The sequence below is a fragment of the Camelina sativa genome, chromosome 6 (assembly GCF_030686135.1).
Source record: "Camelina sativa cultivar CO46 ecotype springtype chromosome 6, ASM3068613v1".
In the NCBI taxonomy this organism is placed as follows: Eukaryota; Viridiplantae; Streptophyta; class Magnoliopsida; order Brassicales; family Brassicaceae; genus Camelina; species Camelina sativa.
This window is the reverse complement of record NC_141885.1, coordinates 13,521,628-13,544,499: the sequence shown is the minus strand read 5'-3', so window position 1 is coordinate 13,544,499 and position 22,872 is coordinate 13,521,628. Positions and strand designations below refer to the sequence as shown.

Genomic DNA, 22,872 nt, shown 5'->3' with positions numbered 1-22,872 from the left:
AAGATGGTCCCAATTGAGGGACCTTCTACAATCTAATGAGCCTACTAAGCTGGAATTGTCAAGGCTTGGGACGGTTTCAAGACTTGACAATTCCTCGTCTCAAGGAAATGCGTAAAGAACATTTCCCTGAGCTTTTGTTTCACTACAAGACACGTCTTTTGCGATGGACAAATATATCGCGAATCCCTCGCAAATCGACAAAAGCGAGAAATTTGCGAGGAAAGTCCGTTCTTCGCAAATCGCGTCTCGCAAATCGGTCAACGTTGCAATTCCCTCGCAACTTTTGCGAGGAAATGTTGTCCCTCGCAAATCCCACGCATTTTGCGAGGAACTATTTTTCTAGCAACATCCTAGCAATTTTGGATCTAGTAAATCCCTCGCAAATTTGCGATGCTTTTGCAATTAAAATTTCCGTTGCAAATTATAATAACGATGCAAATTGTAAAAAAAATTAGAATTTTCATTTTGGTAAGCTTCATTAAATTAAACCTGTAATTAAAATTAAATCTGGAATTATAATTAAACCTTATACTTAAGCAAATTAATGCTGTAATTAGAAGTACTAAGTTTACAATAACAAAACATAATAACCGATTTTGTTCTACACAAAAAATAGATATGTGAGGATAAAGAGTACTAAGTACTAAGTTTACAAAACAAGTTCATCAATGTTTACTGTCTGGTGGTTCCATCTCCGGTGGTTCCATCTCCAGTGGTTCCATCTCCGGTGGCAGGTCTGGCCGGTGAATCTTCTCGGCGAAATCTAGCAGCAAACTCTGGATCTTTAGATGCAAGATAATCAAAGTATGCATCATAACTATGCATCTTTTCTGAATTTTCTTACATCTTTTGTGCATTGGCCTGTAGTTGAGTTGCCTGAGTTGCAAGAACAGCTTCGGCAGCAGCAAGCTTCGCAGCTAGAACAAGTGGATCTTCAGAAGGAGGAGGCGGTTGAACAATATGAGCTGAAGATGCTTCGGCTTGCATGTTACCAACACCATATATCCGGTTCTTTTTCTTCGGAGCAACCTGCCAACAAAACATATAGACACCATAAGTGTTTACACAAACACAAACATTAACATAAACAATGAAGCATGTTTTACCTCGGCATAAATTTGGTTCTTCACAATTAGTGATAACCCACCAGAAGCACTACTCTCCATGTTATCCGCTGATATTAGGGAAGACTCAGCTTCAGCTATCTTTGACGACACTTCATTGAACACCTTCTCAGACAGTCCATCAACAAACGACCCATCAGGTTTCCTATGAGTATCTTCTAGTACTCGCAGGAAATCAGGTAGTGGCTCACCAGTACTCTCAGACTAAAAACAGAGAAATCAAACAACTATATTACTATATTGTATATATGATATGATTAATGAACTTGTGTTAAACATAGATACTTACAAGCTTTCGTGCTCGGGCTTTAAATGAGGTCTGACCAGAACGGTGCTTATGTATTCCGGTGCCATCAGGATCACTATAGCGAGCATTACGGCTATTGATACTCTTTGCTTCTGATTTTGGTTCACACCAAAAGTTGACCAAGCCATCCCATACAGTAGGATCAAGCCACCGCGGCATTGCGTCATTACCTTTCTTCCTCCACTTACCCTTCCACCGAGACACTTGATCACTCATCCGGGTCTTCAACTTCTTTTCAAACTCAGCTCTAACTCTTCCATTGATGGACGCATCACAAGACATAAAATGAATCAGAAACAGAATCAGAACCAAATTCGAATGATAAACACACAAAATCTGTAATTTAAACACAACAACAATTTGTAACTTACCGCAAAAGTTTCAAACCACCGGTTTACAACCGGACCTGGTGTTTGGGTCCAATTGGCATGAGCTGACTTGAAATCTCTTTCAAAAATGGCCCGGACAGTAGCAGCAACCGAAGAATCCTGGTCAAACCTACAAAACATAAGATAAAAGGAATTAGGATCATTGAAAATACAAAACATAAAGATAAACTATATGTTAGATACATAACATTCTCACCAAATAGTACCCGGAGGTCGCTTAGGATCCAGTTTTGGTAAGCCAGCACGCCCGAGACTTGCAAGTAACTCTTCCAAAGTGAAAAACACTTGAGAGGCACTTGCACCGTTGACACACGACGTTGATTGCTGAGGAGGATCATTTTGCTGAGGAGGAAGATCATTTTGCACCGGTGAGGTACCTTGAGAAGAGGCGGTAGAATGTAGCCTTTGAGCAGAGCCAGTAGAGCGTACCCCTCGAGAAGGGACGGGAGGAGATAATCCTTGTGAAGATATGAACTTTGTGTAATGGTTTTGGTTGACAGATCCGTTTTGGTCTCGAGAAGACATCTGAGAAGAGAAGGAGAACATGTAAAAATCATTACCCTAAAATCATTACCCTAAATTAAAAACAAAAATTAAAACCCCTAAAATCGAATCGAAACCCTAATCCCAAAATTAAATCCCCAAAATCGTTACCCTAAACCCAAAATTAAATCCCCAAAATTGAAACCCTAAACCCAAAATTAAATCCCCAAAATCGAATCGAAACCCTAATCCCAAAATTAAATCCCCAAAATCGTGACCCTAAACCCAAAATTAAATCCCCAAAATTGAAACCCTAAACCCAAAATTAAATCCCCAAAATCGAAACCCTAATCCCAAAATTAAATCCCCAAAATTCGAAACCCTAAAATCGAATTAAAAACCTAATCGAATCATAACCCTAAACCCCAAAATGAATCCCCAATTTCGAAACCCTAATTTAGAAGGGGAGAGGAGGAGACTTACCAGCAAAGAGAGAAGAGATCGAGTCGGAGATTAATCGGACAAGAGATTCAGAGGACAAGAGAGAAGAGGAGGAGTTAGGGTTCGAGAAGAGGAGCAGACTCACCGGAAAAGACAGAAGAGATCGGAGAAGAGAGAAGAAATCGGAGAAGAAGGGTTCGAGAAGGGTTTCTCTTTTGGCTGCGGATTAGTCGAGGTTTGAGCTTCGCTCAAACTAGGTTTTCTAATTAAATATAAAAATACTGCGTCGCAAATCCCACGCAAATATTGCTATGGACTAGCTATGGTCCCTCGCAAAACCCTAGCAAGCATGTAAAAATATGTAATTAATATTTCCAGAATTTGCGAGATAATTGCAAGAGTCCCTCGCAAATCCCTCGCAAAGTCTTTAGGGTTTAGGATTTGCAATTTTCATTAGTGCCCTCTCTTTGATTATAAATCTTGAATGATATCAATTTAATAATTATTAGTAATGTAATTAGTCTTAAAGGTTAAGGTTCAAGGGTTTAGGGTTGTTATTTGCGAGGGAATTGCTACGTATTGAGTTTTTTGCAATGGATTTGCGACGAATTTGCTATGGCTCTAGCAAATCAGTTGCAAATTTGTTGCAAACCTTGAATATCTAATTTGCCAAAACCATCAAAATAATTGTAACAAATTAGTCAAATTAACTTTCAAGTATATTATAAGGTCCAATGGTGTCATCATACTCTTTTCTATCATCAAACTTTCCAAAATTGTCCAATTTTGCATCTTACTCTAAACATGAAGATGTTCTACACTATATCACATATATGTTCATTACATTGAGACAAATATTTGCCAAATTGTCCAATTCTCTAACAATTTTGTGTTGCACTGCTATCTTTGATTAATAGTTTTGGATTCATCTTTTTTAATCGTTAATAGTAATGTAATAAGTCTTTAGGGTTTAGGGTTTAGTATTTAGGGTTTAGGGTTTAAAGTTTCTATTTGCGAGGGAATTGCTATGTTTTGTCTTGTTTGCGATGGATTTGTGACGAATTTGCTATGGCTCTAGCAAATCAGTCGCAAATTTGTCGCAAATCTTGAATATCTAATTTGCAAAAACCATCAAAATAATGTTAAAAGTTAGTAAATTCACCTTATGAACACATTCAAATGTATTTCAGAATAATTCTATTAAGTTTTGTAATATTTATAAAAAAATTATTATCCTAACTTTGCAATGGATTTGCTATGGCTTTCGCAAATCACTCGCAATTCCATAGCAAGTTTGCTATGGAATACGTTCTCGCAAAATCGTCGCAATATTGTGATGGATTTGCGAGGAAAAGGACCTTCTCAACGAATTTGTCGTAAATGCGTCGCAATTGAGCAGCGGATTTGCGACGACTGAGTTCGTCGCAAATTTGCGAGGAATGTGCTATGGTTTTTTATTTTCTAGTAAATCCCTCGCAAATCTATCGCAAATTTGCGAGAGCTGTGTTCTGTCGCAATGTGTCCTCGCAAAAGGCTTGTTTTCTTGTAGTGTTTCTAATGGAAACTATGAATAGTAGTAATGTTTTAGTAGATATATAGGAGTGGTTAGGCTATGATAGAGTGTTTACTATTAACCATATAGGAAAGTGTGGAGGTTTGGCTTTATTCTGGAAAAGCAGTGTTGATATCACCTTTCTTTCTGTGGATAAGAATCTCCTAGACCTCCATCTTTGTCTCGTTTGTATATGGAGATCCGATGTTTACTTCCCGACCATTAGTTTGGGAAAAACTAATGCGTATTGGACTCACAAGGAAAGAAAGCTGGTGTATGCTTGGAGACTTCAACAAAATTCTGAACAATGGAGAGAAATTAGGCGGACCTAGAAGAAACGAGGCTTCTTTCTTACCTTTTGGTGATATGCTCAGAACCTGTGATATGAATGAACTTCCTTCTTATGGTAATAACTTCACTTGGAGAGGTAAAAGAAACGACTTGTGGATCCAAAGCAAATTAGATATATGTTTTGGGAATAAAAACTGGTTTTACTTATTTCCAGCTTCCAACCAGAAATTTTTAGAAAAGAGAGGATCAGATCATAGGCCTGTTCTTGTCAATCTCTTATCCTCACATAGCCCTTACTTACAGAGGAAACTTTAGATTTGATAAACGGCTTTAAAATAAACCTCTGGTTAAAGAAGCTATATCCCTTGCTTGGTTCAACAACTACTCTTCTCCTTTCTCTTCAGTATCAGATAAGATATGAAGTTGCAGGAAGGCTTTAAGTAATTGGAAAAAAGAGAACCAATTGAACTCTTTGGATAAGATAAATCAGCTTTATATTGCTTTAGAACAGAAACAATCTTCCTCCTTCCCTTCCCCTTTCCATGTTCATGATCTTAAGAATCAGTTGCTTCTAGCCTATAGAGAGGAAGAGTCTTATTGGAGTCAATAGAGTCGGGGAAAATGGTTACAGGAAGGAGACTGTAAGACAAAATTCTTCCATGCCTATGTTCAAGCAAATAGATCCAGAAATAGAATTCACGCTTTGTTGGATATCAATGGTAATATTCAATAATCAGAGGCTTCAAAAGGTGAGGTTGATATCACTTACTTTAAGGAATTATTCCATTCATCTACTCCAGAAAATTTTGATTGGTTATTCCATGATTTTCAACCTAAAGTTTTTGCTCAGATGAATGAAATTTTAGTAAGTAAAGTGACTAGTGGGGAGATTAAAAAGGCGGTTTTTTCAATTAATCCTACTAAGGCTCCGGGAGCAGATGGTATGACAGGACTGTTCTTCCAACAATATTGGGACAGCATAGGTCCTCAAGTTACAGAGGAAATGTAGAGTTTTTCTAACACTGGATCCTTTCCATCTGAATGGAACTACATGTAGCTATGTCTCATCCCTAAGGTCAGGAATTCCAATCTAATGTCAGATTTTTGACCAATTAGCTTGTGTTCAGTCCTTTATAAGATTATATCTAAGATTATAGCCTCTAGACTGCAACCCCTTCTACCCGAAATAGTTTCCCCGACTCAGTCAGCCTTTGTCTCCAAACGTCTAATTTCTGACAACATCTCAATTGCTCACGAAATGGTCCATGCGTTAAGAACTCATCCTACAATTTCTTCTGAATACTTGGCAATAAAATCTGATATGTCCAAAGATTTTGATAGATTGGAATGGACTTATCTTCGGACATTGTTATTGGCCTTAGGTTTTCATCATAGGTAGGTTCAGTGGATCATGTTTTGTGTCTCCACAGTCACTTACTCTGTCCTGCTCAATGATCAATCTTTTGGCATGATCTCCCCTCAAAGAGGTTTGAGACAGGGAGATCATATTTCTCCCTTCCTCTTTGTTCTTTGCACTGAAGGCCTTACCCACATGTTGATTAGAGAGAGACTGATGGTCAATTCAAGGAATAAAGTTTTCTCATTTTGGGCCATCTCTACACCATCTTCTTTTTGCTGACGATAGTCTTTTTAGTTGCAAAGCTTCTCTCTACCAGGTTAACAACCTTCAAAGTATCTTACGATCTTATGGGGACATGTCTAGTCAACGGATTAATGCCAACATATCTTCAATAACTTTTGGCTCTAAATTCGATCAGCAAATTAAGATTTCTATAAAGATACTAACTGGAATTCACAACGAAGGTGGTGCAGGATCTTATTTAGGTCTTCCAGAATGCTTTAGTGGATCAAAGGTGGATATGCTTGACTATGTCTTTGATAGACTGAAATTTAGACTCTTAGGGTGGTTTGAACGTACTCTATCTTTCAGAGGCAAGGAAACACTTTTGAAAGCAGTAGCTCTGGCGTTGCCTGTTTATGCAATGACATGTTTTAAGCTTCCCATTACAAATTTTCAAAAACTTACCTCTGCAATGTCTGATTTTTGGTGGAACTCAATGGAACATAAGAAAAAGATTCATTGGATAAGCTGGGATAAGCTATGCTTAGTGAAAGCTCAAACAGGACTAGACTTTAAGGATCTGCATGCTTTTAATCAGGCATTATTAGCTAAGCAAGCCTAGAGAATCTTACAAAACCCTGACTGTTTGTTAGCTAGGGTTATGAAAAGTAGATATTTTGATAACAATCAGATACTAACAGCAGTAATGGGATATCGTCCTTCTTATATTTGGAGAAGTGTTCTTCATGGCCGAGAACTTTTACTGAAAGGGATCAAAAGAATGATTGGCAATGGTCAAAATACTTATGTCTGGGTTGATCCATGGCTGTTAGATGAGGGAAGAAGAAGAATTCCTTTAATGAAAAATATTTTCATTAATTTAGATTTGAAGGTATCCACTCTAATTAACTTGTTCACGAGAACCTGGGATCAAAGTTCACTAGAGGAATTATTTTATCCCAGATACATGGCTATTATATTAAGGAATAATCCAGTGATTTCAAAGTCAGACTTTTGGATTTGGATATATACTAAGAGTGGAGATTACTCAGTCAAAACAGGGTATACTTTAGCAAGCCAATTGAATAATCTGATTCTGTTTTCTGAAGCAGAAATGAGACCATCTATTAATGATCTAAAGAACCAGGTGTGGTCTCTACATACTTCTTCAAAAATTAAAAATTTCATCTAGAGAGCTTTAAGTGGAGGAATTGTTGTAGCAGACAGATTGGAAAGACGAGGATTCAGCAAATATTTGAGATGTCAAATTTGTGGACAGGAAAAAGAATCTATTAATCATGCTTTTTTATCTTGCTCAATTGCTAGACAAGTATGGGCGCTGTCGGAGATTCCAACCCCTGAAGAAGGTTTTGATAAGGTCTCTGAATATGCTAATATCTCCTATTTGCTCTCTATAGATAAGAATCAGAAAATCCCTCATTATATTAGAAAAAGTTTCCCCTGGATACTTTGGTACCTCTGGAAACACATAAATGAGTTCTTTTTTGAAGGAAAATCAAAGGATATAATGGTTTTGGTTCTCAAAATAAGAGAGGAAGCAACGTTATGGGTTAATGCTCAAGGATTAGATATTCAACAGGCTATGTCCAAAGTCTTCGATAGAGGAAAGGGTTCACTAGATTGGATTAGTCCTCATAAATCATGGTTGAAATGTAACATTGGAATGACTTGGAGCAAAACTACTAATATAGGGGGGGTTTCTTGGGTTTTAAGAGATTGGAATGGAAAAGTTAGGCTGCATAGTAGTCGTTCATTCTCTAACACTACAAGTTTGTTAGAAGCCAAGTTTCAAAGTATCATGTGGGCTATTGATAGTATGGTTAATCATCATATCAATCAAGTGATCTTCTCTTCTAAAGCCTTTGAAATGATCAATGCAATCAATTGTCCTCAAGAATGGCCTTCTTTCTAGTTTTATGCTTCGAAAATTAGAAGAGGTCTATGTTTCATAAGAGAGTGGAAAATGGAGAATGCACATTCACAATCCAATCAAGGAGCCAACCTCATTGCCCATAGTGCGATTCAAAAACATTTTTTCCAGTCGTACGTAGCTATAGGTCCTCCCAGGTGGCTTAACATTCCTTTTGCTTTAGAAGACAGGAAAAATATCTAGGCTTCTCTTTGACTGTTAGGTTTGACTTTGTTATAGGTTTAATTAATCGAAAGAGGTTTGATAGACGTTTTTTTGTCTGTACTCAGTTTCTCCTTTTAATGAGTTGACTTTCTTTGTTTCCCTTCACTTATCCTCTTTTCATCTTATCTCGTTACTTTCATTCGTTTTGGTTCTACTGCAGTAGATATTTTCCCTTGGTCCTGTTGTTTGGATAACTTCTGTAGTAAACTTAAGTTTTTTATTACCTCTTCTTTTTCTTTCTTAACCTTCCTTCTCTCTTATATAACCTTCTCTAGCGTTTTCAAACCTCAACGTTTTTCCTTCTTAGTGAGACTAAATGGAGAAAGATCTGTGGGATGAGATTCAAAATTTAGCACTAGGGAGAGAAGACCCATAGCTCTTAATTCTGAACTCCGATTATGAGGATGTCCTGGCAAGTAACATGCTTAGTTTGATAGCCAGACCACTCAATCCGATGGATCAAAATTTGTTTGAAGTGGCAGCAAATCTTCCTACAGCCTGGGGACTAGCATCTTCAGTCCATGGTAGAGTTCTCTATGATCGTTTTATCCAGTTTCGGTTCCAATCTGAAAGAGATCTGATATCAGTACTACGCCGTGAACCATGGAGTTTCAATAGATGGTTTGTCGCCTTGCAAAGATGGGATGATTTACCACGTTTGGATTTCTTAACCTCCTTAGATCTTTGGGTTCAAATCAGGGGTCTCCCTATCTCCTATGTTTCTGCTAAAACTATCTGCAGGATAGCTAGATCCTTAGGGGAAATAGTGCAGGTGGACTTTGAAGACTCGGTTACCAATCAGGTTTCTTTCCTCCGCGTGAAAATCAGGGTTTCCATAACCGATCACTTTAGGTTTTTCAGAAGGGTGAGGTTTCAAACAGGTGACAGAGCTATGCTTGACTTCCAGTACGAGAAGATGGAAAAAATTTGTACTAACTGCTGTAGAATCATGCACCCTACCTCTAGATGTCCCTTTGAGCCTATCAATCCTGCTCATTACAACCAGGTCCGGCCCTGTACACATTTATATGATACATAGGTATCGGGCCTCAATTTTCTGAAGCCCATTCTGTAAGGATTTTTTGCTTTTTTCTTAATTATAAGGCCTCAATTTAAGAGTTAGTTTCTTTTAAAATGTCTCATTTTTAAAATTTATTTTCAGATGATGCCTCATTTTAAAAATTGCTTTGAGTTGAAGCCCAATTTAAAAAATTGCATTGGACTTACTGAGAAAAACAATTTAAAAAAATATATTATCACACCTCATTTTAAAAGTACAATTTTTTTGGTATTGGGCCTCCAATGTTGCTGGACCGGCACTGATTACAACAACCCAGATGATCAAGCTCATCAACGGAGGAATGATGGACTAGTGGATTCGGACTCTGCCCCTATCTCACAACAATCAAGTCCTGTCGCTCAAGTCCTTGTTTTGATTAACGAGAACCAGAATCCTCAACCCAAGAAAAGATCAGGTCCTTACTTTGCCTTAGCCTTTCCCCATTTTGAACTCTCGGGTAAAGATGAGTCTATACGATCAAATCTTAATGGTGGAAGATCTCCCAAGATGCAGTCTAAGTATGAAGTAGGAGAATGTTCAAAAAGAAGAATGGATGTTAATCCAAAAAAGGGAACTCCCAATGAAGAAGAGAGCAAGTTTGCCGGACCATGATCGACAAGCTAACCACCAACCACATTTCCCTCCTTGATCACTCTATTCAGTTATGTCACGTTACCTTTTTGATGCGAATAATCTTCTCTTCGGTTAGGCATGATGGCCTATGGTTTAAGGTTATTAGTTATGCAGTATGAAGCAAGATGACACTTAACAGTTTAGGCTCCTTTAGCCTTCTTATGGTTTCAAAATTCAAGTCATCTTAGCTCCTGTAATTTTTTGGTGAATCCTAAGTTAATATCTGGTTCTGATAGTTTTACTTCTTAGTAGTATGTTCAAGCTATGATGTACCTTGTAATCTTCCTGTTATATTCTATAATCGGTTTGCTACTGACGTGAGATTTCTTCTTGGGTTTAATAAAATTACTCCTTCGTGAAAAAGAAAAAAAAAAAAAAAAAGAGCACGTACTATTGTTTAAGTAACATATTCACTTTCATTGTTAATATACCCATATATGAATCTGAACACATTAAAGATGAATTAATTAGTTTTCTTCATCTGCCTTTGGTTTGTTACTTTGGTCAAATAAGAATGAAAGCTAGAGTTATATAAACTCTAGATTTATGATTTCTTTTAGTGTGTTAAGTATGAGCGATATCCATAAATCAATTTAAAAATATGGTAATTTATGTCACCACCAACGTTATCATATTTGTTTAAGATTTATGATCTTTTTCAATTTCACTCAATGTTAATTGTTTTGTTTTTAATTATCTCCAAAATTTGTTTTATTGCTCTTTATCCAACCTGATTCTGTTCACCAGTTTAAACATGATTTAGCTAGAAAAAATGTGTTTATGGTTACATTATCAGTTTATATATAGTTCACCAAATTAGAGCTATAGAAAAGAAAAAGATATAGGAAAAATAATGAAGGGACGACGAACTCACATTAGCTGGGTTATGTTTGTTTGATACTACTAGTCACCTTTTTTAACTGTCTTTCATTTTTTTACTCCATTAAAATAATAAGTTGTCAAAAACAATAAAATAAATAAAAAATAACAGAATAATAATAATACAAATCCCGTTGGGGTGGTGTCAAAGCCTCACGCACGATGCCCTCTGTGAGAGAGAGAGAGCCCTAGCTTCCGCGGCAAATCCCTTTTTCTCATTGCTTCTTCTTGTTCCCTTTTGGTTGATTTCAAATTCTAATTCCCAAATCAATTTGAATTGTAAGATTTCTATCTTTGAATAATGATTGGGTTTGTGATTTTTCTGGGTTTCTTAAAAGTCTCTTCTTTTAAGGATTTTTTTCATCGGTTCTCTTTTGTGTCATGTGAATTGGTCATATGGGTTTGGCAAAGTTTATCCCTTTCTCCTGAAAGTTTTGATCTTTTACCTCCAATTTGTGATTTTTAATGTTGTTTTGTTGACTTTTTTCTGCAGAAGCTTTGGAGTTCATATTGATATCTCTATCTAATAGTTATTAAAGATTTGGGGATATACTTACTCTGTTGGGGGGAAGAGTTGAGATCAATTGACATGTTGCGTTTCAGTTGTAGTGGTTTCGATATCTCAAGCTGTTGTATTCATCTTGCTGAATGGCATCCTTTGGAATAACGAAGCTTACTCGGGCTTTGAAGCCCCTTTGTAAGACTTTTTTTGATTTTGTATTGTTTTGAATTGATCTTTAGGTAAGTAAGTTTGCTAGGGCTCTTGAGTCAGGTTTTTGATAATGGCTTTAATGTTTCTTTGTAGGTAGCGTGAGTCAGCACTCAAGAGTTTTATAGGTTGTTGGAGTTAGATAATGTTTCGTGATAGTTTTTCATTTGTTGCCCAAGCGATGGGTTGTTTTGGTTGTTTTGGTTGCTCTGAGAGATCAAGACAATCACCAAATCCGTACGATGATGATGATGATGATGATGATGATGATGATGATGATGATGATGATAGAGGAAGTGGTGATGAAACCAGCAATGCGGGAGGAGGAGATGAAGAAGAAGAAGCAGAGGAAGTGGAGGAGCTGAGCCGTTCCAAAAGATCTGAAGAGATCTTGATATGTAAATTACAAAATGGATTAATCTGCAGGCAGTTTCCAGTTAAGGAAACTAACAAACTTGTACGCGGAGAGGTATGCGACTTCTTGTTCCCATGACTGAATGTGCTTTGTCGAATGGTGTTCTTATACCACTTTTTTTTCTTATTTGATTTCCAGGATGAAGATGGAAAGAAGACAATAAATGAGTTTGTTCGTGAGCGTAAAATTGGATCTGGTAGTTATGGGAAAGTGGTAAGTTGTGAAATCAAAGTTCAATGCTACTCTTTTAGTCACTCTTGAGCACCTATTAAACAAGGGTTATAGATTTCATAACATTGTTGTTTGTATATATAACAGGTTCTATATCGAAGCACTGTCGATGACAAGTATTATGCTATTAAGGTATTCTCTTGTTTTTATTTCCATGGCACCACTTGAAAGCTTATTTTGTTTTGCTGGTCTCATTTGAAACTTTATCAACCATAGAGCAGACTATATTAATATATCCTTAGTTGATCACATGCTGGGATTAAAACTTTCTGAACATAGTGGTGATTATAATTTTTGGATTTCCAGGCTTTTCACAAGTCACATTTATTAAGGTTACGGGTTGCACCTTCAGAAACTGCTATGGGGCATGTTCTTCGTGAGGTATCATTATACAATGCCGATAGTTTTGGAATAGGATTCATTTCAGAAAACTTACGTATATGTTTTTTTAATCTAATGGTTGTAGGTTATGATTATGAAAATCCTGGAGCATCCTAATATCGTTAATCTCATTGAGGTGATTGATGACCCTGAGTTTGATGAGTTTTACATGGGTATTTCTTTCTCTTTTCTTTGTATACTTCTACCTCAAGTCTCTCTCTTTGGTGAATGTTCTGTCATCTAATACTGCATTGTTTCTTTGTCTAGTTCTCGAATATGTTGATGGAAAATGGGCTTATGATGATTCTGGTGCTCTCGGAGAAAATACTGCTAGAAAGTACTTGCGGGATGTAGTTGCTGGCCTCATGTATCTTCATGCTCATGTATGTTCTGCACCGTCAACTACTTCTTATTCGACACTAAAGTTACTATGATTCACTCATTATGATTTTCTCTTTTTGGTTTGGATGAAATAGAATGTAATTCATGGGGACATTAAACCAGACAATTTGTTTGTTACTAGTACCGGGAGAGTGAAAATAGGAGATTTTAGTGTCAGCCAAGTATTCAAGGTACTGATACTCTCAATTTCAGTCTTGTTTCTTTAATGTGTAATTTGACCTGATCAAACATAAATGTATACATTTGATGCAGGATGATGATGATCAACTCCGTAGATCTCCCGGGACTCCTGTCTTTACTGCCCCAGAATGTTGTTTAGGTATAACATACAGTGGCAAATCTGCAGACACATGGGCAGTGGGAGTTACTTTGTATCGTATGATATTAGGACTATACCCGTTTCTTGGTGATACACTTCAGGATACTTATGACAAGGTTCTGCTTCTCACGCTCCACTGATTTGTATTTTCGTTTAGAGACATCTCCTAGAAACAAGATGTCTAATGGTTTTTTATTTTCTACTAATATTTCAGATTGTTCACAACCCGTTAATTATCCCGGATGAACTGAATCCTCAACTGAGGGACTTGATTGAAGGTCTCCTTTCCAAAGGTGAGTTCTTATCAGTTGTTTTGCAAAAGCATAATGAACCGTTGTGATCAAAATAAAGTTACCGTTTGTAGAATAAAGATATCACCTTTTGTCTACAATGTGGCTCACGATATACACTTGTGGCAGATCCAAACCAGAGGATGACGTTGAAAGCTGTTGCGGAGCATCCATGGGTTACTGGAGAAGACGGGGCTATTTCGGAATACTTTTGTTGGTGCAAACGCAAAGCTGGAGAAGAGGAAACAACCTAATGGTATTGAAAATGTAGCTGAAGGCTTGGACCAGTATACTTGAACATGGCAAAGGGAATCATATCTTTGTGTGTCAGCAGTTAGATGAGTTTGTGTTAAGTTGTAATGATTCTTTGTGGCATTTTACTTAGTACTGTCATCTTTTGAGGCTCTTGATCGTCTTATTTTTCTGTTGTAGAAGATGAGTCTTATTCATAAACGATATCGTTACAGAGGTATATATAGTTGAACAAAGAGAACATTCTAGACTAGAGAGTATAAAAAGAACATTCTATATACAGCATGATACGGAATATTGAGTAATGAAGAGCGTATCCCTTGCATATCAAGGTGTATCCTTAACATGCCCCCTCAAGATGGAGGGCCGGCAGACACTCCAATCTTGTGACGTAAGTGAATGAACGGTGTACGTGGAAGAGGCTTTGTCAAGGCATCGGCTAGCTGATCTTTGGTGTTAACGTGACAGACACGAAGCTGCCCTTGCTGAATCTGCCCTCTAACGAAATGATAATCTAAAGCAAGATGCTTCATGCGGGAGTGAAACACCGGGTTTGCACAGAGGAAGGTGGCACCGACGTTATCACAGTAAACTGTCGGTATAACTCGGATATGTACACCCAGCTCGGTTAAGAGATTGCAAATCCAACGAAGTTCTGCAGAGGTATTGGCAATAGCCCTGTATTCGGCTTCAGTGGAAGAGCGAGCAACCGTTTTCTGCTTCTTTGCGGACCAGGAGACAGGATGAGTACCCATGTAGACAATATAGGCGTTTGTTGAGACATAGTCATCCCTGTCGCCTGCCCAATCAACATCGGAGTAGGCATGGAGAGTGAGGGTATTCTTGGCAGCAAAGAAAAGACCATGAGTTGTTGTTCCCGCTAGATAACGAAGTACCCGTTTTGCAGCTTGCCAGTGTTCTTGAGTCGGGCAGTGCATAAATTGAGACAAGCGTTTAACAACATAGCTAATATCGAGCCTTGTAAAGGAAATATATTGTAAACTTCCAACAAGACGACGATTGTCTATACCATCGGGAAGAGGAGAGCCAGATTTGAGAGTAAGCTTCGGAGCGGATGCCATTGGAGTTGCAACGGGCTTGGCATATAGCATATTGTAACGATGAAGTAAGTCGATGATATACTTGCGCTGACAAAGATGCAAACCTTTAGCAGTACGATGAGCTTCAATTCCCAGAAAGTAGTTAAGCTCCTCTGGATCCTTAACGGAGAATCGATCAGCAAGAGAGTGAAGAACTTGTTGAATGGAGGAAGTGTCATTACCAGTGATGAGAATATCGTCAACGTATACTAAGAGATAGACACATGTTTTGCCGTGTCGGAGAACGAACAGAGAGGTGTCGGCAAGAGAATTTTGAAACCCAACACTAAGAAGATACGACCGTAACTCGGTGTACCAGGCACGTGGAGCTTGCTTGAGTCCATAGATTGCTTTGCGGAGACGACAAACATAGGACGGATGATCACTATCAACGAAGCCTGGCGGTTGTTCCATGTAGACTTCCTCGTTGAGAGTCCCCTGTAAAAACGCGTTATTGACATCCAATTGAAGAATCGGCCATGAAGAGCTCACAACAATATCAAGAACCAAACGGAGCGTTGTTGCTTTTATCACGGGGCTGAAGGTCTCTGTGTAGTCACGACCATATTGTTGGTTGTATCCCTTGGCAACAAGCCGAGCTTTACACCTGCCAAGTGTCCCATTTGGTAAAAATTTGTTTTTATAAACCCACTTACAGCCGACTACATTATGATTTGGTGGTCATGGGACCAGATACATCGTCTGATTGTGGGCAAAGGCGTCAATCTCGCCGGACATAGCTTCCCGCCAGATCTTGTCTTTCATCGCCTGGTTCACGGTTAGAGGTTCGGTGGGATAGGGAGAGGATAATGCGGCGGAGAGGTTGAGTTTGGATTTGGGTTTGACAATGTTGTTTTTACGTCTGGTCTGCATAGGGTGGCTATTTTGAACCGGTGGTGGAGGGGCGATAACGGGATTAGGTTCAGGGGACGAAGATTCAGAGGTCGATGGAGAAGAAGGTGGCGATGAATGGGACGATGGAGATGGGCTACGAAGAGAGTTAGCAGGGGAGATGTTATTGGGCTCAAGGGGTGAATTTGGGTTATGATCTGGGCTTGGATTTCGTGATGGGTTGGGCCGGATGTTATCAGGTTCTGCAATGACACTAGGTGAGTTTGAGGAACTTACCGTGGCTGTGGAGGAGTTGAGCTCGACGGTCCAGGCGTAGACTCCGGCGACGAGACGAGTGGCGGCGGGTAGAAAGGAATGACGTCAACAGAAGGTGTGGCTGGAGAGGAGGAGGGGAGAGGTGATTCAGGAGAGGAGTCACGAGGTGATTTGAACGGGAACCGGGTTTCCTCAAATTTAACGTGACGGGAGACATAGACGCGACCAGTGCTAGGCTGAAGACACAGGTAGGCACTCTGGGTGAGAGAGTAACCCAAGAACACGCACGGAGTTGATCGGTGCTCAAACTTGTGAGAGGTGTACGGTCGTAACCAAGGGAAGCAGAGGCAGCCAAACACTCTCAGCTTGGAATAGTTCGGCGATGAACCAAACAACCGCTGGAACGGAGACTCCATGGCGATGACCGGTGTTGGAAATCGATTAATGAGATAGACAGCAGCGGCAAAAGCATACAGCCAATAAGTGTTGGGAAGACCACCATGTGTGAGAAGCGAGAGGCCAGTTTCAACCACGTGACGGTGCTTTCTTTCGGAAATTCCATTGTGCTCCGGTGTGTGCGGTGGGGAGGTGAAATGAGAGATACCCGAGCTTGACAAAAACTGTTTGAGGGCCACAAACTCCCCACCATTGTCTGAATATAAGGTGCCAATCCTTGTACCAAACTTGTTTTCCACGAGGGCTTTGAAGGGGATGAATGTTTCACGAACTTGGGATTTGGTTTTAAGCGGATATAACCAGGTATAACGAGTGTAGTGATCGATTAAAATCAGATAGTATTTGTAGTTGTCTATTGACACAATAGGAGAGGTCCAGACATCAGAAAAAATATACTCAAGGGGTCGTGTGGATGTGATAGAAGTGTTTGAGAAAGGAAGCTTATGGCTTTTATTAATAGAGCAATCAGAACAAAACAAATTTTGAGAAGAAGTTGCAGAGTAAGGTAATGAGAATTTAGAGACTAGAGATTGAAGGATAGGTGAAGCAGGGTGGCCTAAGCGATGGTGCCAGTCCACTAAGGACGGTTTTGAGGATGTTGAAGCAAAGAAAGCGGAGAGAGTGGTTGATGAAGCCGGCCACTCGTAAACATCGTCTCTAGTTTTGCCTTGGAGTAACAGGGTCCCCGAGCTCAGATCCTTCACCTGAAAGGAAGCAGGAAAGAATGCCACAGACATTTTATTATCATTGCATAGCCGATAAACAGAGATTAAATTTTTGTGGATATGAGGAACACAAAGAACTCGATTTAACAGGAGCTTTTGAGAGGGAGATAGAGAGGGTAGAGATATTGAACCAGTGTGAGAGATCTGGAGACCGGAACCTTCACCAATAAGAACAGAGTCATCACCGTGATATGGCTGGTGAGTCGCAAGGTGATGGAGATCACTAGTCATGTGATGAGACGCACCACTGTCCAAGAGCCAAGGAGTGGTCGAGGATGGAGCAGTGAGAGCGAGATTAGCACGAGGCTGCCAGGGACGAGAGGGCGTGGGAAGAAGACCAGTGGACGACGCGACTTGATGAAGCTGAGGGCAGCGTTTGGCACTATGACCGAAGATACCACACAGCTGACACTTTCCTTGATAACCACCAGTAGACCGATTGTCCTGATGCGACGAGGAATATGTATTGGATGACTTATTATTCCATTGTTGATGGTTACGCTGAGCAGACTTGTGTGGATGAGTACGAGAGCGAGAAGTAGCGAGATTGGCAGTGAGAGGAACATGTGTAGGTGCGACAGTAGCAGCGGTCAACAGCTGAGCTTCTTTGTTGAGAAGTTTTTCATGAACTTCGGTGAGTTTGGGAGAGACCTCACGACCTTCAACTTGATCAACAACAGATCGGTAGTCTTCAGGGAGACCACGGAGAACCGCCTCTATTTGCTCATCGAGATCAAACGGCTTGCCGAGGAGAGCCAATTTGTCAAAACGAGTAGTTAATCCTTGCATATACTCATCGATCGTTTTATCACCTTTGGAGAATTGTTGCAGTTGAAGACGTAACTGCTGAATGTGACCCTTGCTCGGTTTAGCAAAGATATCAGCAACGGTTCTCCACATCTCAGCAGCAGTTTTGGTGGTTGTAACAAGCGGTTGCACCGACGGAGAAAGAGTGCCGAGAAGGCCACTGTAGATCAATTTGTCCTGTCTTTTCCATTTTAGAAAATCAGGGTTCGGAATGGTGGCATCATTGGAGACAATTGTCGGAGCCGGAGAAGCAGTAGAACCATCAACATATCCGGCTAAGTCATACCCATCAAGCAGAGAGTGGATCTGTAGGCTCCAAGTGATGTAGTTAAGGGAGGTAAGCTTAATAACATTACTCATGTTGATGTTAAGAAAGCTTTGGGTGGAATCAATGACTTCAGCGGTGTTGGACATGGAGACAGGTGGGGGAGAAAACGCAAAACAGAGAGGGAGGGAGAAAGTGGAAACAGAGAGAGGGAAGGAGAAAAAGAAGGAAGAAAGCGGCAGAGGAAAAAAAATGCAGAGATCTTTTTACTGCTCTGATACCATGTAGAAGATGAGTCTTATTCATAAACGATATCGTTACAGAGGTATATATAGTTGAACAGAGAGAACATTCTAGACTAGAGAGTATAAACAGAACATTCTATATACAGCATGATACGGAATATTGAGTAATGAAGAGCGTATCCCTTGCATATCAAGGTGTATCCTTAACATCTGTTTGCTCTCTTCAATTTTTTTTTCTTTTGTTATAAAGGAAGCATGTTTTGGGTCTACTTTGCTATATTTGAAATGTTATAATCTTTGTATAAACCAATGATGTTTATTTTCTTTTTTTTTGTGTGTGGGGTAAACTTTAAAAAAAATTGAGACATTTCACTCAAAACTTTTTCTTTCGTCAATGAAGCTTAAACATTCTGGTCAGCTGCCATCAGTGTCGGTGGTTATGTTACCAATGTTTGCAATATAAAAGGCATTGACCTAGGAAAGATTAAGCACGAAAGACTAGATTCAAATCGGGTGATTAAGCATGCTCGTCGAGACAATGATCACAATTGTATTACTCCTGCTCGTCGAGACAATGATCACAATTGTATTACTCCCTCTCTGTTAAAAAGGATGATGTTTTAGAAATTTTATCAAAATTAAAAAAATAATAAATCTCTCTATTAGAAAGGATGATGTTTTAGAATTTTTATCAAAATTAAAAAAATAATAAATGATGTATTATTTGTTTTCTACTCTTTTAATACTTATTTAATTGTGCTTTTTGTGACATTTGTCATTCAGTTACATGAATACATTGAATTATGTATTGTAAATATAAAAACATCAAATAGTTACTCCCTCTATCTGTAAAAAATTGATGTTTAGAAACTTTTACACATTTTAAGAAAAAAATGATTACTGAGTTTAAATATATTTTTTCCTTTGACTAAAGAGATATTATTTAATTTTAAACCAATAACAATTCAAAATTTTAAATATTTTCAATGATTACTTCTTGAAGTTTATAAAACATCAATATTTGTGGGACAAATAAATATTCTAAAACATCAATCTTTTACTAGACGTCTAGATGTAGTATTTGGTTTTGAAAATAAAAATGCATTAAATGCACTAAAAAATCATATTTTGTTATACAAAAAAATATTTTAAAACATCATATATTCTCGGAATAGTAAAAACTAAGGAATATCAAAAGGACTAGCGCTTACTTACAAATGAGTGAAACCCATTTTGGATTTAGTTACTCTTTTTTTTTTTTTTTTTTGTTAACCGGATTTAGTTACTCTTCTTGTGAATGGGATAACCATAATGTCATGGGGGGGGGGGGGGGGGGAAGAATCAACATGAACAAAGCTGGATCAATCAGTAAAGCAGCTACAATTACATAAATTTTTCGATCTTTATGTTCATTGTCTTAGCATGGAGGACGAAATAATTTTGCACAGCATCATCTGTTTTTTCTTAAACACCTAGTGCTAATTGCTAAATATCTCATAAAATATTTTTACTGAATTTTATGTAATTGTTTTTGTCAAATAATAAAGAAATATTTTTTTCAAATTTAGCAAAGCTCCAACAGATTTCAAAGTTTTTTCAAATTCAAAAATAATTTACTTCAAAAATACTTAATTGTTGTTATTTGTATATTAGAATGCATTATTAAACATAAGTTATCACATATGATTGGGAACCTAATCATCACCCGGAGATCATAAACTTCAAAGATTATACAAATAACACGAACGAAAAAAAAAAAAAGTATCAATAAATGTTTTCGAATTCAAATTTTAAAAGTTACCAGAAAAAGAAAAAAAATCAAAAATTTAATTCAGCCTTTCGTCGCCGGATCTCTCTCTCTCTCTCTCTCTACAGAATCTCATTGGCCGCGTAACCGTAACGAGATCTGCGAATATTCTCTTGCCGTTTCTTGTACACAAATCCGGCGACTCCAACCACACACACCGCCGTAATCACTCCGAAAGCTACCCCTACCTTCTTCCCTCCACTCATTCCTCCTCCTCCGGACGACGGTGATTTTTTCCCTTCGATTCCAGTCATATCGCTGTGGTTAATATCACTAGCTTCCTGCGACGGAGACGGAGACGGAGACGAAGACGACGAAGGTGAATCATTCGGTAATGGCGGAGAGATCGACGGGGAAGGAGAAGGAGAGTGTGTCGTTTCAGGTTCTGGAGGAGAAGAGTATCCAATTGGAGATTGCGCTGGAGAAGGAGGAGATCCGAGTTCCGGCGTAGGTGCGCGGTGATTCAAAGGCGAATCTGCTTTGTTTACGGCTAGATCCGGTGACGGAGCTGGTGAAGATTTAGTTAAAATCTCACCGGAGACGAGTACGAGCATTAGCATCATAGCAACAATGATGAACTCGAGCTTCATTTTCAATTTTTTTTTTTTTTATTTTCTCAGATCTTCTTCTCTGATGATGATGATGAGTAAGTAAAGAAGAAGAGATCTGGAGAAGTTAGTTTTGTGAGTGAGAGAGAGAATGAGAGAAATAATATTATTGTGATCGATAGATTTGCGGCTACGAAAAGTGTACGACTAACAAGATTCTGACACGTAGGATACGTATGGGTGTAGAGAAAGGAAGAGCGAAACAGCGGATCAGATCATGGTAGTTTCTAATTTAATTATTTAAAAAATTCGCGTAAATTTTGAACGGTAGCGATAGCTGATGCGTGAAATGGGCACGTGGGGTTCACGTGAAGAGCTGACCCCTCACGTTATCTTATTCACCGGCACTGAGCATGTATTTTGCAAGAGAAGTAATTAAGCAACAAAAAAAAATTGTAAGAAAAATCACGAAAAAAAAAACTTTGTTTGGACGTTAAAGCTAACCAGAGCTAAGGAAGAAACTAAACAAAATTGCCTGTTCGTGATGCCAAAGATAGTGATGAAACTGTTGTATTGGGAATCAAATATAGCTAAGATGTATAATCTACGTACTGTGTGTTATCTCTTTGTTAGTTCATTTTGCTTCAGTTCTCTCATTAATATCAAGAAACGTCCCTCGTAACCAAGCATACAACCAAAGGGTTCAAATACATTCACTTACTTGGAACGGAAGCTAACATTGTATTCTATATGAAACGGGTCGGGTTTAGGTGTGGAAAAAGATCTGAAATTTCGTGGTCAGTATGCTGCTCTCTACTCCACATATAGCACTTAACTGTCATGAAGAGCAGAGGAATCTAAGAGCTAAAACCTGAGGATATTCGAGTAACATGATTTATATCAGGTATTACAAAATAGCTAATTCTGGCAAGGAAGACTATATATGGTTCATATATGATATATAGGCAGCCCATATAATTGGGCACGATGCATCTTCTCTGACATTCTGATCAGCTTTGTTAAAAGAAAATTACAAAGCAGCTCATCCTGACAAGGAAGACTATGGGCAAACTTTGCCAGAGCCAAATGTGAAAATTTGGTTCCAATATTAGCTTATGTAACTATTTTTGTCAATATTTTACGACAATCAATCTCGAGTCAGACTGGTTTTAGACAAAGTCTCTCGCCCACGTGCATGCTGAGACCGCCGAGTTCCACACTCGTCATTTTGTCAATTATTGAATGAGTTACAAATTCTCTTAAAGAAACTCTCGTAGATAAACTCTCATGAAAACAGTTACATCATGTGTTTCAGTGTTTGTGCCTACGTAATTTTCAAAGATTGCCTGTGTAATTTGATGGATTACACAGATCTGCGTAGATGATTAAGGATTTTAGAAAATGAACCAAAACAATATTAGTTGACTTTTGTGAATACAATGCGAGAGATTGTAGCTCAGGATGGGCGTCTTTTAAAGTCCACAGAGGACACTAAAGTGGAGGCGGAGACTTTCTTTCAATCTTTTCTGCAATCTATTCCTGCTGACTATGAGGGGATGTAAGTGGATTGTCTTGCGGATCTGTTGACATTTCGTTGTTCAGAGGAAGATAGTCGCTGGCTCACATGGGTGGTCACGGGGGAGGAGATCATAAAGATATTGTTTGCAATGCCAAGTGATAAGTCGCCGGGTCCGGATGGCTATACAGCTGAATTCTATAAAGCAGCTTGGGATACTTTTGGTTCGGAGTTTGTTGTTGCGGTCCAGTCTTTTTTTGCTAAAGGCTTTCTACCAAAGGGACTTAACTCCACGATACTAGCAATAATACCGAAGAAAAAGGATGCCAAGGAGATGCGAGATTATAGACCGATCTCCTGTTGTAATGTTATTTACAAAGTTATCTCGAAGGTGATTGCTA

General features: G+C 38.7%; 4 protein-coding genes across 4 annotated transcripts; 3 read left to right on the top strand and 1 right to left on the bottom strand.

Moving 5' to 3' along the window:
• The first annotated feature begins 7,283 nt into the window (after positions 1-7,283).
• On the top strand, positions 7,284-8,102 carry LOC147942534 (uncharacterized). The gene is made up of 2 exons (XM_087456104.1): positions 7,284-7,316; positions 7,449-8,102. Exons 1-2 carry the CDS (start codon positions 7,284-7,286, stop codon positions 8,100-8,102), a joined length of 687 nt encoding a protein of 228 aa, XP_087312230.1.
• A 676-nt stretch (positions 8,103-8,778) lies between these two features.
• On the top strand, positions 8,779-9,996 carry LOC147942533 (uncharacterized). The gene is made up of 2 exons (XM_087456103.1): positions 8,779-9,340; positions 9,662-9,996. Exons 1-2 carry the CDS (start codon positions 8,779-8,781, stop codon positions 9,994-9,996), a joined length of 897 nt encoding a protein of 298 aa, XP_087312229.1.
• A 1,021-nt stretch (positions 9,997-11,017) lies between these two features.
• On the top strand, positions 11,018-14,148 carry LOC104790777 (serine/threonine-protein kinase GRIK1). Its single transcript, XM_010516563.3, is given in 13 exon segments — positions 11,018-11,175; positions 11,390-11,593; positions 11,702-12,074; positions 12,159-12,233; positions 12,339-12,383; positions 12,558-12,632; positions 12,718-12,805; positions 12,900-13,015; positions 13,109-13,204; positions 13,287-13,469; positions 13,568-13,646; positions 13,773-13,888; positions 13,890-14,148. Coding segments are annotated over 11 exon segments (1,248 nt in total). The 5' UTR covers positions 11,018-11,175; positions 11,390-11,593; positions 11,702-11,750; the 3' UTR covers positions 13,941-14,148.
• Positions 14,149-20,225: 6,077 nt separating this feature from the next.
• LOC104790776 (uncharacterized) lies at positions 20,226-21,170 on the bottom strand. Its single transcript, XM_010516561.2, has one exon. It carries the CDS (start codon positions 20,995-20,997, stop codon positions 20,470-20,472), a length of 528 nt encoding a protein of 175 aa, XP_010514863.1. The 5' UTR covers positions 20,998-21,170; the 3' UTR covers positions 20,226-20,469.
• Between the last annotated feature and the right edge of the window lie 1,702 nt (positions 21,171-22,872).

Bases quoted from the DNA above. Each gene is read 5' to 3' on its own strand.
- LOC104790776 (XM_010516561.2), bottom strand. From the start codon at position 20,997: ATGAAGCTCGAGTTCATCATTGTTGCTATGATGCTAATGCTCGTACTC.
- LOC147942534 (XM_087456104.1), top strand. From the start codon at position 7,284: ATGAGACCATCTATTAATGATCTAAAGAACCAG. The intron at 7,317-7,448 runs GTGTGGTCTCTA...ATTTGTGGACAG, and splicing joins TTAATGATCTAAAGAACCAG to GAAAAAGAATCTATTAATCA.
- LOC147942533 (XM_087456103.1), top strand. From the start codon at position 8,779: ATGGATCAAAATTTGTTTGAAGTGGCAGCAAATCTTCCTACAGCCTGG. The intron at 9,341-9,661 runs GTACACATTTAT...ACAACAACCCAG, and splicing joins TTACAACCAGGTCCGGCCCT to ATGATCAAGCTCATCAACGG.